Raw genomic sequence first — 16,708 nt, forward strand, 5'->3', positions numbered from 1 at the left:
GCGGAAGAAAAGCACCATAACTAGGAGGTTAAAGCAGGGTTCTTCCCAAACGTTTGCAAGCCAGGGACCCCCAAATAGCCATAGCCTCTGGCTGCGGCTCCCCATTGCCAAAAGGCTTCAAATAAAAACCTGAAAATGGCAATAATAGTAGACCTACAACTTTGTTAGAGGTTCCAGAGCTCATGCAGTTCTATGTATCTAACAGCATCATGCTGTCATACCAACCAAACACAGTGTCCAGTTCCTGGTCCAGATATACTGTATATGTCCAGAACCAGCTGGTCCACTAAGTACACTTCACACACATAAACACAATCACCCACACAGAATGCATCAATGATATTACATACATGTTATGTACATATCATACTCATACTGTGATGTTTTATCATGTACAATGTTAAGTTCAGTTGGAGTTCTCTGAATACCAGTTAATTCCCACCAACTTAACACCCGAGATTCTAACATGTGGGAGACCAAACAAACCGCTCACGCAAGAGGGGCATCTCCACTTGGCTAGGGGAGATATTGGGCTTATGAGCTTCTGGCAGTACTAATTGTCAATCAGCCAGCTTAAGTGGTTCGGGCATCTGGTACGGATGCCTCCCGAGCGTCTCCCTAGGGAGGTCCTCGCTGCAGAGACCCCATGGCAGACCAAGGACCAGGTGTCCAGATTATATCTCTACACTGGCCTCAGAACGCCTTGGGATCCCCAGGAGGAAGTGGATAATGTTGCTCTGGAAAGGGAAGTCTGGAGCTCTCTGCTGGAACTGTTGCCCCCGCGACCCGACTCCGGATAAGCGGTTGAAGATGGATGGATGGAATCAGTAAGTGTCCTACTTGCTGACACCAGGGTCTAATTGTCTCAATGTAGTAGACCACCTCCAACCACTGTAGTTGTGCTAGTAGTATTGTATTAACATACTCTACCATACATTATAAACTTCAAGTTCTGGATTGCAGCTTTAAGTCTAAAGTATAGACACTAGAAATTCCAGATTGAAGGTTTAACATGTTGGTGGTTTACCTTCCCTCACATTTAAAAATGTTCAGATTATCTGCACACACATTTATTCATTTTATTAATTAGAACATAAAAACATGTCCCATAAGAGTTTAACTTGCTTTTTTCATACTGTTCATAAAAGAATAAACACACAGTGATATTTATGCTGAATTTGCCATACGATTCAATAAAATATATAAATATAAAATTGACAAACTCACCTGCTTGTTTCCCCAAGTCAGTCACTCTCGGAGACAGCTCTGACTCCTCCTCTTCCTGCCCTAGCCCCTCCCCCTCTAGCGGCTGGTGCTCTGTGGCTCCTCCTTCCTGTACAAGCTCCTCCCCTCCCAGAGTCTCAGGTGTCAGCATCGAGGCAGGGGGCTCCTCGGGGGAGGGGCTTATGTGGGTGTAGGAGTCGGAGAACGTGTCGGGCTCGGGGCTGGGCGGGGTCCGGCCCTCGGGGAGGCCCTCCGAATGGCTGTGTGCGTCGCCATCGGAGGAGTGGCCGGGGAAGTGTAGGGAAGAGGGGGGGCGGGGTTCATCGGTGACAAGGGTGTGGGGGGGGTCAGGGGTCATATGGGTAGGGTCAGTAGTACCAGGGGTGGGGCCGTCAGTAGGGTCTTCATTGATAGGGGTGTGGTCTTCAGTGATAGGGGTGTGGTCTTCAGTGATAGGGGTGTGGTCTTCAGTGATAGGGGTGTGGTCTTCAGTGATAGGACTGGGGTCTTCAGTGATAGGACTGAGGTCATCAGTGCTAGGACTGGGGTCTTCAGTGCTAGGGGTGTGGTCTTCAGTGCTAGGGGTGTGGTCTTCAGTGCTAGGGGAGTGGTCTTCAGTAATAGGGGTGTGGTCTTCAGTAATAGGGGTGGGTGTGAGGATGGCGTCAGGACTAGGTGGTTCACCTAGGTCCGGTTGGTCTTCTGACACCTGTGAACAGGAAGCAGGTTATTAGATGTTTCCATTCACCAACCAGCAGGTCTTAAGAGTTAAGACTACTTCAGAGTCAGACCAAAGATTTAGTTTTTTTGATTGATTCATTTGTCCACAAATCTATGAAAGAATACCGACACCAGAAAAGAATACGGTTGTTTTGTGTGATTTCGAGGTGTTAAAGGTATGTTTTGAGAGGCCTCAGAGACGTAAATATCAATCATGAATAGGCCGATATATATAAATAACAGGAAAAATATATACATAATAAAAATAAATGGTTTTGGGGAATGAAATACTATCAAATTATGAGTGACAAAAGGACCCACATGTCAAAAAGCCTGTTTACTTTTTTAAACCCCAACGACCCCTATTCTAGGGAGGGGGGCCATTAACCAAAAATAGCTGATCTACAAGGTTGTAGATCAGCTATTTTTGACGAAGAGATGTGGTGTACAGTACATAGATAAAGAGATGTGGTGTACAGTACATAGATAAAGAGATGTGGTGTACAGTACATAGATAAAGAGATGTGGTGTACAGTACATAGATAAAGAGATGTGGTGTACAGTACATAGATAAAGAGATGTGGTGTACAGTACATAGATAAAGAGATGTGGTGTACAGTACATAGATAAAGAGATGTGGTGTACAGTACATAGATAAAGAGATGTGGTGTACAGTACATAGATAAAGAGATTTGGTGTACAGTACATAGATAAAGAGATGTGGTGTACAGTACATAGATAAAGAGATGTGGTGTACAGTACATAGATAAAGAGATGTGGTGTACAGTACATAGATAAAGAGATGTGGTGTACAGTACATAGATAAAGAATACACCAACACTGCAACTCAGCTCCACTTTAGTAAGTATAGATGGTCTAAGTTCCCGTTATGTAATGTGTCACATGACTACAGTATATGAACAGGAGGAAAGCTGCAGTGTGTATACATGGTGTGTGTGTGTGTGTGTGTGTGTGTGTGTGTGTGTGTGTGTGTGTGTGTGTGTGTGTGTGTGTGTGTGTGTGTGTGTGTGTGTGAGATATGCAGCAGATCTCAGGTCAGTACCTGCCGCTCATCCACAGGGAGCTCTGATGTCATCACTGACCCCTCCACAGACGATGTACAGCCTACACACACACACACACACACACACACACACACACACACACACACACACACACACACACACACACACACACACACACACACACACACACACACACACACACACACACACACACACACACACACACACACACACACACACACACACACACACACACACACACAGAAGAGTTTAGCTAAATACTTCCCTTAGGTATACTGTACAGTATGTGTGTGTGTATGTATGTATGTGTGTGTGTGTGTGTGTGTACCTGTGTGTTCTGCTGTAGATGTGTTACTTCCTTCATGTTGCTCTGCTAACTCTGTGTGAGACCTCAGCGACTCAGCTGCTGTCTCCTGAGACACAGACAGACAGACAGACAGGTTAAAGACCCTTCCCTCGTGTCACTTGGTGTGGTCCAAGTCCTTAGAAAATAAAAAAACTAGTGCTGTTCCAAAAGAAGGACATATTCATTCTTGGTTACTGAACAAATGGATCTATATGTTTACCTGACTTAATCACACTACAGCGTCACACAAAAGCATCAAAAAGTACAGTAGCAGATCTACAAGCTCGAGACGAGAAGCGACGCATTTTGAGCTTGTAGATCTGCTACTATTGCCGTTACTTTTCAAAGTAACAAAACTGTAACAAAACTGTTACTTTTCCAATAAAAAATCTGCTATTATTACCGTTTTTTAAGTAACAAGAGTAACGTCTCTATTTTGGACATCGAGACGATATTGAAAGTTCCTCAGTTTACCTACCCACCACCACTCATCGGTTCAATATATCAATATGTTCAATGTTCAATATGTTCAATGTTCAATATATAGTTCAATAGTCCTGAAATGCCGGAACTAGGACTGACTGATATATCGTTATCTAGCTATGGAAATGCAAGATATTAATATCGCAAAAGGCAACGATATGGACGATATAATCCCAGAATATACCGCTGAAGCCAGCCAATAACAACTTTCCGTTTGTTTAATTTAGACGGTGCCAAAGGAAAGTCACTCCTCTGTTTGTCTGCATGTTGCGTCGTTACAGCTCAACTCTAGCACGGGACGGGTCAGGTGGGAGGGGTGTGTGAGATGAACCAGTGTGTATGAACATACACACTGGTATTAGACTGCTCATTCCTACAGTGCTCCATAGAACTAGACCTGCTCACTCGCCTCTCATGACAGATACATACACAGACAGACAGACACACAGACAGAAACATACACAGACAGACAGACAGACATATACACAGACAGACACATACACACACAGACAGACAGACAGACAGACAAACAGACAGACAGACAGACAGACAGACAGACAAACAGACAGACAGACAAACCTCTGGGGTGACGAGAGTCCAGCTGTTGGTGCCACTGCTGTCAGACATTGCCCTCTAGTGGCGCCGTCTGACTCCTGCAACACAACAACATTTGCACCAGTCTTCAGTTCACGGGTACACAGTAAAAAATATCAAACAATTTATAAAATAATTGATTGAAATAGAGCCCTATTTTGGGCATGTGATTGTATACAAAAAGTTTAAGATCTGCTAAAATAGTTTAATTGTCAGATCTACAAGCTGTCAATCTGATATTTTCGCGAGAGAGAGACAGACAGTAGGACAGCTGAGAGACAGACAGTGTAGGAGAGACAGACAGTAGGACAGCTGAGAGACAGACAGTAGGACAGCTGAGAGACAGACAGTAGGACAGCTGAGAGACAGACAGTGTATGAGAGACAAACAGTAGGACAGCTGAGAGACAGACAGTAGGACAGCTGAGAGACAGACAGTAGGACAGCTGAGAGGGAGACAGTGTAGGAGAGACAGACAGTAGGACAGCTGAGAGGGAGACAGTGTAGGAGAGACAGACAGTAGGACAGCAGAGAGGGAGACAGTGTAGGAGAGACAGACAGTAGGACAGCAGAGAGGGAGACAGTGTAGGAGAGACAGACAGTAGGACAGCTGAGAGAGAGACAGTGTAGGAGAGACAGACAGTAGGACAGCTGAGAGACAGACAGTGTAGGAGAGACAGACAGTAGGACAGCTGAGACAGTGTAGGAGAGACAGACAGTAGGACAGCTGAGAGACAGACAGTGTATGAGAGACAGACAGTAGGACAGCTGAGAGACAGACAGTAGGACAGCTGAGAGACAGACAGTGTATGAGAGACAGACAGTAGGACAGCTGAGAGACAGACAGTAGGACAGCTGAGAGGGAGACAGTGTAGGAGAGACAGACAGTAGGACAGCTGAGAGGGAGACAGTGTAGGAGAGACAGACAGTAGGACAGCTGAGAGGGAGACAGTGTAGGAGAGACAGACAGTAGGACAGCTGAGAGACAGACAGTGTAGGAGAGACAGACAGTAGGACAGTTGAGAGACAGACAGTGTAGGAGAGACAGACAGTAGGAAAGCTGAGAGACAGACAGTGTGAAGAGACAGACAGTAGGAAAGCTGAGAGGGAGACAGTGAAGGAGAGACAGACAATAGGAAAGCTGAGTGGGAGACAGTGTAGGAGAGACAGACAGTAGGACAGCTGAGAGACAGACAGTGTAGGAGAGACAAACAGTAGAACAGCTGAGAGACAGACAGTGTGAAGAGACAGACAGTAGGACAGCTGAGAGGGAGACAGTGTAGGAGAGACAGACATGACAGCTGAGAGACAGACGGTGTAGGATAGACAGACAGTAGGACAGCTGAGAGACAGACAGTGTAGGAGAGACAGACAGTAGGACAGCTGAGAGGGAGACAGTGTAGGAGAGACAGACAGTAGGACAGCTGAGAGACAGACAGTGTAGGAGAGACAGACAGTAGGACAGCTGAGAGGGAGACAGTGTGAAGAGACAGACAGGAGGACAGCTGAGAGGAGTTTAATGGAACACCATTCTTCAGTTAAGTAAAGATAAATAGGATTCCTCCTCTCAGTGCTTCTCTAACTGTCTGAGAGTGTACAGAGTACAGATGACAGAGAGACCTTCTATCTCCATATTTCATCTTTTGCTTTTTTCATAAATGAATTCCCTCTTCTATACTTAAGTAGCTATAATATATCTACAAGCTCATAAGTGTGTCTGTGGGTTTTATAAATACTGAACCCAATGAAACATTCATTCAAAAGATTACTAGAATTTGTGACTAAATAATAACTACACTGGAATCATTCGGATCACAGGTTTTTGTTTTACATTTCCTGAATAGTGATCTCTCAAGACAGATTCTAATTCTATATTTTGCTCTTTTTATGCGTTCCCAGATTACCTGAAAAGTAATGTTTTTTGGACATACATGATTTCTGCCTGACATATAAATGCCAAACATACGAGGTGAATAGAGAAGAGTGGAGGCTAGTGTTGATTTTGACACCAAATTTGGATTTAGTTTTAGTCATAGTCGTTTGAATAAAATTCCATTTAGTTTTAGTCATATTTTAGTCATCTGAAATGTTTTAGTTTTTGTCTAGTTTTAGTCGACTAAATATCATAAGATTATAGTCGACTAAATCTACAGTTGATTTAGTCGACTAAAATGTATTTCGGCGGTGCCTTGATGGCGTCGTAATGGCTGATTTTACACTTGGTTGCATGCTGAAAATAGCCGATCTACAAGCTCGCGTTGTGAGCTTGTAGATCTGCTATTGTCCGAGCACAACACCCGAGCACAACCAAACATAAAATGACTTGTCTTTTAGTTCTACTGGATCTCTTCTCCACTAGTCCCTCACTAACATTTTAGTCTAGTTTTTATTTGTTGACGAAATTGTCAACATCTTTAGTCTTAGTTTTAGTCGTCATAGCTTAGTTTTTATTTTCTTTTTATTACATTTTCAAAAAAAGGTAGTTGAAGAACATTTTTCATCATAGTTTTAGTTTTAGTAAATCAACACTGGTGGAGGCTCTGTTTCGTAGCTGTTGTGTCTTGAGGTGTTTTATGATATATTGTGTGTGGTGTGTGGACAATAAAAGTGTTTCATTATCCCCACACGGAACTAGCAGGACAAACACACACACACACACACACACACACACACACACAGATGTAGATGTTCTTGAGCCGCTGTGTCGTCTGTCACAGTGACAACAGGCAAAACTAAATGGACATCCTCTGTTTACATGAGGACAGGATTTGAATAGAGGCTCAAAGCTTTCAGCCTTACACACCCTGTTTTACTGTGTGTGCGTGTGTGCGTGTGCGTGTATGTGTGTGTGTGTGGCTGTACATTTGCCTTCGATTGTATGGATGTGTGTGTGTGATTGCGTGTGTGGAGTGGTGTGCCTGTGTGCGCACATCAGTGTGTTATTAATGTATGTGTGGTGTGGGTACAAGGGTGTGCACGTACAGTAAATGTGGATGCACGTGGATGTACAATGTGCGTGTGCTACAGTGTGATACCACCACGCATACGGATACACTTGTGCACATGAGAGTATGCAAATGTTTGTGAGCTCGTGTTTAGTGTGTGTGTGTGTGTGTGTGTGTGTGTGTGTGTGTGTGTGTGTGTGTGTGTGTGTGTGTGTGTGTGTGTGTGTGTGTGTGTGTGTGTGTGTACATGTAAATGTTCACAGGGCGTGCATGCGTGTGAACACTGTGTTCTTCATTAGTAGTGGCCGTGTGTTGCGGTGCCATTGGCTCTGCCTGCAGCAGGCTGACTTCTAGCTGAGGGAGACATATTTCCCCCTGTCCCTCTGGTTCCCCCTGTCCCTCTGGTAACTAAGGCTGGATCTATTCTAGACATACAAGACACAGACACTTTGCTACGCAGTAAAGACCCCGGTGTTCATTTAAAGGGCCAGACCATTACCAAGCCTCCTTTTTCACATGTGGGCTCGTCTTGTAACTCGTACTGTACTTTGCATGTGAGGATTTCAATCTTCAAAAACTGCTTTTTGCTTTTTTTTATCATCAATACTGCAATGCAAAAATACTCTGTTACAAGTAAAAGTCCGGAATTCAAAATGTACTTGAGTAAAAGCACAAAAGTATTGACATCAAAATGTACTTAAAAGTACCAAAAGTAAAAGTTCTCATTATGCAGAATGTCCCATTTCAAGTTTTCAAATGTATGAAAATCTTTTGAAAATAGGAGATCTACAGGGTGAGCTTGTAGATCTGCTATTTTCAAATGGCCTAAATGTATATAGGGCTGAAGTGCTTAACGTAGTTTTTGTAATAATAATCAAAATCTACAAACTAGTAACTAGTAACTCAAGTTTTCAAACACTTGTAGTGGAGTAAAAGTACAATATTTGCCTCTGAGATGTAGTGGAGTAGAAGTAAAAGTATTGGAGAATTGGAGATACTCAAGTAAAGTACAAATACCTCAAAAGTGTACTTAAGTACAGTACTTGAGTACATGTACTTAGTTACTTTCCACCACTGTTTTTCAGTCATTGAGATATATCGGCCCATTTAACTTCTTTTAATGAATAACATGCACTTGTGCGTGCCCAATCTGTATGAGTAATACAATATAACGTATATAATTGGGGTGGTTGTATTTGGTCTCCCTGCCTCTTCTATTGAGACATTTAGATCGTGTCAAAAGTCGGTCTCACCTAGACACAGGATCTGACACGAATTGTGACCTGATGGTCAAGATTCAATGTATCCCCTGAGCAAGCAGACAGGCTCTATTAGCTCAATGGTAAAAAAAAAATCAGCACTTGCGCAGCAAACCGGGTTCAAATCCAGGCTAGAAGAGGAACGTTACATAATAGTGCTGCCTTAACCACTTGAACGCCGTTATCCACATCCTTTTAAGGAAAATGTATTCAAAGAGTAGAGACATGTAGCCTACACACACACATGACATTATGCATTCAAGTTACACAGATAAAACAACTCCTTGGTTTTATATGTTCTCCCGCAACTCCCTTCCACTCCTCCCAGCAGCCATATTCTGGGGGGGGGGGGGGGGTGGATTAGCCAAAAAACAGCCGATCTACAAGTTTGTAGATCTGCCGTCTCTCTCAAAACCTAGCCCTGAAACATGACTGTCATACCATGTCAGTCATGGTGCCGAGTCCCCCTGGTCTAAAGTTGTGTTCGATTTTTTCACATTGCCATCTCTCACATAAACATAAACGTTCAGATTTCAAATATAAAGTGCTTACCACCGAGCCACGGATGTTACAAGGAGACGCGAACCGCGATAAGTACTTGCATCTCCCGTATTGTTCAATAAAAAGCATTTTTGTCCGATCGCCGGCCATTTTCTCCAATTTTTCTCTGATGCTTCCAACCATGCGACACTAATGGTTGGGAGGTGTATTGCACTCTGATACATTACAAAAAGAAAAAAGAAAATGGCCAGCGATGGGATTAAAATGCTTTTTATTGAACAATACGGGAGATACGAGTACTTATCGCGGTTCGCGTCGCCTTGTAACATCCGTGGCTCGGTGGTAAGCACTTTATATTTGAAATCTGAACGTTTATGTACATGTGAGAGATGGCAATGTGAAAAAATCAAACACAACTTTAGACCAGGGGGACTCGGCACCATGACGCTTGTATACAAGCGTCATGTGAACCATGGCTACTCAAAACCTATACCAACACACGCCACACTGCGACGCGTCCTGAGCTTATAGATCTGCTATTTTCTGCTATCACCCGTAACAACGAGCGACACACATTAGATTTTAAACGGCTAACGCCACGTGTTAATGACACACTTCAAGTCCCTTCAAAAACTCAATTCCCTGTCAAGTCATTGAGGTCTTCTGTTCTGCTAATCACGGCCTGGTCCCGAGAGAGAGAGAGAGAGAGAGAGAGAGAGAGAGAGAGAGAGAGGCTGAACTGAAGCCCCGGGGCTTTGCTGGAGTGTCTCTAATAGATAGCAGCTAAATATAACCTCCATGACACACAGACGTGAAGAAAGGAAACCACAGAGGATGGATGGATGGATGGATGGATGGATGGATGGATGGATGGATGGATGGAGTGGTGGAAAGAGTACTCAAAAGTTTGGTACTTAAGTAAAAGTATCAATACTGCAATGTAGAAGTACTCCGTTTCAAGTATACTGTAAGTCCTGAATGAAACATTTACTTGAGTACAAGTACACAAGTATTTGTATCAAAATGTACCAAAGGTAAAAGTACTAAAATGTTTGAAAATAGCAGATCTACAAGCTCACAACGCGTCGCGATGCGACGCGTTGTGAGCTTGTAGATCTGCTATTTTCAAATAGCCTAGGTATAAAATAGGGCTAAAGTGGTTAATGTATGTTTTATAATGCAATAATTTATATCTGCAAAGTAACTAGTAACTAAAGTTTTCAAGTAATTGTTGGGAAGTAAAAGTACAATATTTGCCTCTGAGATGTAGTGGAGTAGAAGTAAAAGCACTGATAATTGGAAATACTCCAGTAAAGTAAAAGTAGGCTACCTCAAAATTGTACTTAAAGGACGACTTCACCGCTTTTCAACCTATCTTCATATAATTGGTCCTCACTAATACTCATGATAAAATGGTAAAAAAAAATTCTACTTGGTCTGTGTCTCATAGGAGGGCTGTGGACAGTCCAGAAACCTGTCTACCAGTGACATCATCGTTAGGCATGATTTTCTTTTCCAACAAGATTTCAATTTTTTTATTTAGATTTTTATTAACACGAGAACAATGGCTTCTTTTATTGCATTGCAACTTTCCAGGAATAGAAAGCCTGCAGTTTCTATTAGCTTGGATTCCCCATTGATGATGTCACTGGTAGACGGGACTCTGAACTGTCCACAGCCCTCCTCTGAGACACAGACCAAGTAGAAAATAATTGTACCATTTTATCATGAGTATTAGTGAGGACCTATTATATGAAGATAGGTTGAAAAGCGGTGAAGTCGTCCTTTAAGGGATATTTCACTTTCAAAAAAACTTTGGGTCATTTTATCGTCTACTCAGGCTTTTGTGAGCCCTCCAGACAGTTTTTAAGTTGCTTGATTCAGTATTTAGATATTTGATATTCATTTTATCAGACACGCCCCCTTCCTATACAAACCCATTATAACTTCAAACTCCATTTTAACCATGTTAGATTCATTGAAAACACCCGTCCTTGGTTCTGGTGACTCATCCTGCCCTCCTAATATGTGAGGGGGCCGTGTTTTTTCGGTTACTTTTTTCATTTATTTTATTTCATTTTTTTATTGTATTTACGTTTTTTCAGTTTCCAAAAAATATATAAAAAATAAATGAAAAAGGTAATCGAAAAAACACAGCCCCCTCGCGTATTAGGAGGGCAGGGTGAGTCACCAGAACCAAGGATGGGTGTTTTTGATGAATCTGACATGTTAAAAATAGAGTTTGAAGTTATAATGGGTTTGTATAGGAAGGGGGCGTGTCTGATAAAATGAATATCAAATGTCTAAATACTGAATCAAGCAACTTAAAACGGTCTGGGGGGCTCACAAAAGCCTGAGTAGACGATAAAAATGACCCAAAGTTTTTTTGAAAGTGAAATATCCCTTTAAGTACAGTACTTGTGTAAATGTACTTAGTTACTTTACACCACTGATGGATGGAGGGAGAGAGAGAGAGCCAGAGAGAGAGAGAGAGAGAGCCAGAGAGAGAGAGAGAGAGCGACATACAGCCTTAAGGACTAAAATAGACAGCCATGTAATGCTCATGATTCACAGGGTATTCTTGAAGATATGCAGGACTTATGAAGCACAAGAGCTGTGACTATAAATGTATTTTAATCTGTAACTATTGAGTCTAACATGTTTACATATGTAAACACTCAGAGTTAAATTAACACACTGGAAACTGGACTTTAGTCAGCCAGCCAGGCTGTTACTGGATTGGGAATCAGCCTAAGTAAATATCCATCAAACATAGAAGGAGCTAGACCACTTCCACATGTCAGAACTGTTTGGATCTTCTGATGCTTTTTCTATTTTTTTCTTTTTTCCCCTGCTCTTGGTCATCCACAGCAGGGAGAAGAAATGACCAAACATGGTCACACACAGTGGTTAAGTCCAGTAGGAACAGCACCAGATCCATTAGATTACATTCTAAAAACCACTCCATTTAGCGCACACACACACACACACACACACACACACACACACACACACACACACACACACACACACACACACACACACACACACACACACACACACACACACACACACACACACCTTTGACAGCTGTCAATCATGGTTTATAGAAGAAAACTACTTATCATCAAAACTCAGAGACAATAAAGGACAATATTAGAGGTGGAAAAAGTACTCTATTTTTTTTTTACTTAAGTAAAAGTATCAATACTGCAATGTAGAAACACTATTACAAGTAAAAGTCCAGTATTCAAAATTCACTTGAGTAAAAGTAGAAAAGTATTGGCATCAAAATATACTTAAAGTACGAAAAGTACATTATGCAGAATGTCCCATTTCACAAGTTATCAACGTCTAAAATGTATTTACAATATTTTGAAAATAGACAACATTTAAATAGGGCTGAAGTGGTTAATGTATGTTTCGTAATAATAATAAAAATCTACAAAGTAACTAGTACTTAAAAGTTTTCAAATAATTGCAGTGGAGTAAAAAGCACAACATTTGCCTCCGAGATGTGGTGGAGTAGAAGTAAAAGTATTGGAAATACTCCAGTAAAGTCAAAATACATCAGAATTGTACTTAAGTATAGTACTTGAGTAAATGTACGTAGTTACCTTCCACCAATATATCTAACTAAAACAAACATCTAACTTTTAATACATATTATTCTCGCATAAACTAAAAGCCATCGCTTGTCAGTAATTCACTTCAGCTTGTAAAGTAAATAAATACCTCAAAATTGCACTTAATAAGTACAGTTACTTGAGTAAATGTACCTAGTTACTTTCCTCCAGCACTGCTTGTTGGTAATTCCCTTCAGCTTGAGGAGCAGGAAGCCATCCGCAACAATGTAACAATATGAACGTTGGATGTGTGAGTTAATTGGTGTTTATTAATCAGCTGTGTTTACCTGTGTCCCGCTCAGTGCAGTCAGTCAGTCAGTCACTAATGTATGTGTTCCGTCAGTAAGAAACGTCCCGTCCGTCAGTAAGAAACGGACTTTCTCTCTCATCCACTTATTATTCACACAACTTGGAACATTAGGATCAGTTTGTCAAGCAGGACGGATATAAGAGGGAGGAGGAGGAGGCTTCCTGTTTGTTGTAGCCAAACTTCAGAATAAAACCACAACAGCTCAATGTCTAACACAGGGGTCTTCAACTGGGGGTCCGGGACCCCTAGGGGGTCCTCAGAGCTACTATAGGGGGTCCGCCAAATCTTTGTGTGAGAGGATTGTTTTTTTTTTCCATTAACCACTTGAACCCTAGCATCCCTATTCTGAGGGGAACATTGGCCGAAAATAGCAGATCTACAAGCTCACAACGCCTCGCAGCGCGAGGCGTTGTGAGCTTGTAGATCGGCTATTTTTGGCAAAGAGGTATAGGTGTAGAGGGAAAAAAGATCATTAAAAAAATCTAAAACACAATTTTATACTACAATATATAGAGGGGGTCCCTGCTTCATCTCTCTCTCAGCTAGGGGGTCCTTGGGCTGAAAACGTTGAAGACCCCTGGTCTAACACGTGATGTGAAAGTAAATAAGTAGCCTTTTCTCAAGTGCAATTTTATTATATTATATTATTATTTTGAAATACCTTCTGAGAGTATAGATAAATGAGAGAGAGGGGGGTCCCCAGATGATTAGCTTAATGTGCAACATAGTTTTCTCACGGAACAGTAAACACACCAACATACTGTATCATGTTGGTAAGCAGCTGCAGGGTATGTGTGCATTTCTAAAGTGACAATTTAAGGACTTTTAAGACCTTTTTAATACCTCTAAAATGAAAAAAATAACCTCAATAGTAACCAACAAACTACCGCATACTATAACAAATGGTCAAACATTGGCAAAATTGTCAAATATTACCTAAGAAAGAGGCAAAAAAAAGGGGGATTACAGGGGGTTCCCAGCAAAATGTGTAAATACATCATCACACTCATTTAAACACTTTATCCATTTATACGTTGGCTATTCAAAAATAGCAGATATATAAGCTCACAGCACGTCATGTGCCGCACATTCACTTGTACATCTGCTATTTTTGAATAAATAAATAAAAAGCTTGAAAGTATTGGAACATTTCGAATAATCTTTTTTTTTTTTTAAACAAATCTTCTCTTCTGGAGGTCCCTGGCCCGCAGCCAGATTACATATCAATTTGGGGGTTCTTGATATGAAACCACTGGATTAAGCTAAACCAGCAGCACAAGTTATTAAAATCAGCCCCACCTTTAGCTGCGATAGTGATGAACACATTAATGCACAAACAAATCCAATTATATGATTGTGAAATGGACCAATGGAGTTGATACGTTTACATTTGGTAGCCTGTATATAAGCATATTTTGATGCCAATACTTTTGCACTTTTAAACTGTATGTCTTCCATCACTGGCTAGATCAATGAATCTAGAAAATATTTAGTTGCTTTCGGGCAGAAACCTCTTATCTTCATATTCTAACTTTTATTTTTTTTTGTATTTTATTTCCGTAAATTCATGCCCTACTTTATCATACTACTGCGTCACACGAAAGCATCAAAAGCAGCAGATCTGCTATTTTTTTTATTTGAATCCTGAAAAGTAAACGTTTTATATGAGGTTTCCATCCAACGGCAACGATTTATTTCATTGCCTTCATGCTTCCCAAGGGATGAACCCTCCTGATTCGGTGACCCTTAAGGTTTTTGAGGCCCTAAATAAAACGTCTACATGGGGCCCCTGACACACTGTTTTGGTCAAACAGTGGCCAGGCCCGAGCCAGCAAGATAAGGCACCAATAGAAATATATCTACATGAATACAGAAGTAGTGAAAATGAAACTTTCTATAAAAATATAGAAGAAAAAAAAAGATGGCGACACCTGTCCATTGAAACTCCATTGCACGGTTCCTCAAGCTATTTATAGTGAACATTGTAAGAAATGTAAACAAAAAATGTAATATATTTTTATACATTTGAAGTCACATGCCAATGTACATTCATACATTTTGTATTTTTCTTCCCAACTCTTTGTGGCCTCAATTGGTCCTTTCCAGTATTGTTTCCTGCACCATGTATAGATAAACTACACCCAGTGATATTCACTATAAAACAACGCTCTAGTATTATTCCAAAGTATTTCCAACTTTTACTTCTACTCCACTACACCTCAGAGGCAAATATTGTACTTTTACTCCACTACAATTATTTGAAAACTTTAGTTACTAGTTATTACTTTGTAGATTTGGATTATTATTACAAAACACACATGAATCACTTCTTCAGCCCTATACTTTGGCTATTTGAAAATAGCCGATCTACAAGCTCACAACGCGTCGCAATGCGGCACATTGTGAGCTTGTAGATCTGCTTGTGAAATGGGACATTCTGCATAATGAGTACTTTTACTCTCGATACTTTAAGTTGATGTCAATACTTTTGTACTTTTACTCAAGTACATTTTGAATTCTGGATTTTACTTGTAACAGAGAGTTTCTACATTGCAGTATTGATACTTTTACTTTTGAAAACATTTGAGTACTTTTCCCACCACTGCAGCTAGTATACAGTACACTCCAATTTACTCCAACATTTATTACTGTACCCAGTTTTATTTTGAAAGCAAAATCAAGGTACTTCCGGTGATTCTGTGGCTGACTCTGGGTCGTTTGTGCTCCTCCGCGAGTTGTTCTCCACGCTTCACTCTTGTCCAATGACAGTTCAAGATTCACTGTAGTTCCGCCCCTCACCCCCACCTCGACCAATCAGAGCGTCACGATGACTCAATGGGACATTTCCCAATTGATTGACAAGCACAGGTGGTTAAAAAAAAGATAACGACTGATGTATGTTATGTCTGTATGTATTTCTGTCCATCTCTATCTATCTATCTATCTGTCTGTCTTTCTGTCTATCCATCCATGTCTACTTTTTGTAATTTTATTTATTACAATTTTATGAAATATAGATGTGATTCTTTTCTTTCTCATTTAGGAACAGAACACTTTCTAGAAGCAGGGAGGAGAGTTTGTCTGTGTACAAAAGAGAAAACCCTATCCTACCTGTTGATGAATCACTGCTGTGATAAGGGAATAGGCTGCAAATAGTCCAAATGAAGGACAAGTGATCTCTGATCAATGAATTCAGGATCTATTTTCAGCCTCTCGGCTCAGGATCTCTGAGGTCGATCACAAACTCTATGATTTAATAAAAAGGTACATTACAAAGAGTTCATCAGACACTTAAGTTCAATTTAATGAAGGAAACAGCTGCTCAACCCCTATCTCTGATAGAATTCTCTCTCTTATGAAATGTCTTTGATGGATGAATGAGTGGTAGGACTCAAGTCACCATAGAATCCAGGATCACTTGTATGCTCTCTCAGATGGATGGGTTAGTTAACTGCTCACTAACTAAAACAAGCTAAAGGAGAAATGGGGTTAGAAACAGATACAGTGATCAGTTATAAAGCGTTTTAATAGTTCATCCGTTCGTCCTCTTCGTCGTGGCCGAGAATTGTTAAAGGAGAAAAATAAACAAAAACATCTCGTCTCCATTTTACTCCATATGTTGTCAATCTGTCTGTCGACCAGTGTGAGATCTTCA

General features: G+C 41.0%; 1 protein-coding gene across 5 annotated transcripts in view; it reads right to left on the bottom strand.

Annotated features, from left to right (window-relative positions):
• pbxip1b (pre-B-cell leukemia homeobox interacting protein 1b) overlaps nucleotides 1-13,170 on the bottom strand; it is a 29,854-nt gene extending 16,684 nt beyond the window's left edge. For 4 of the 5 annotated variants that reach the window (XM_080426354.1, XM_080426353.1, XM_080426352.1 and 1 more), the window contains exons 1-5: nucleotides 13,031-13,170; nucleotides 4,399-4,472; nucleotides 3,319-3,403; nucleotides 3,008-3,069; nucleotides 1,228-1,933 (exon numbers count right to left, since the gene is read on the bottom strand). In XM_080426354.1, coding sequence (XP_080282480.1) covers nucleotides 1,228-1,933; nucleotides 3,008-3,069; nucleotides 3,319-3,403; nucleotides 4,399-4,446 — 901 coding nt within the window. In that variant the 5' untranslated portion in view covers nucleotides 4,447-4,472; nucleotides 13,031-13,170. The other variant, XM_080426351.1, reaches the window with a different exon arrangement.
• Nucleotides 13,171-16,708: the final 3,538 nt, after the last annotated feature.

The sequence above is a fragment of the Gymnoscopelus braueri genome, assembly GCF_963280865.1.
Source record: "Gymnoscopelus braueri genome assembly, chromosome: 4".
Classification (NCBI taxonomy): Eukaryota; Metazoa; Chordata; class Actinopteri; order Myctophiformes; family Myctophidae; genus Gymnoscopelus; species Gymnoscopelus braueri.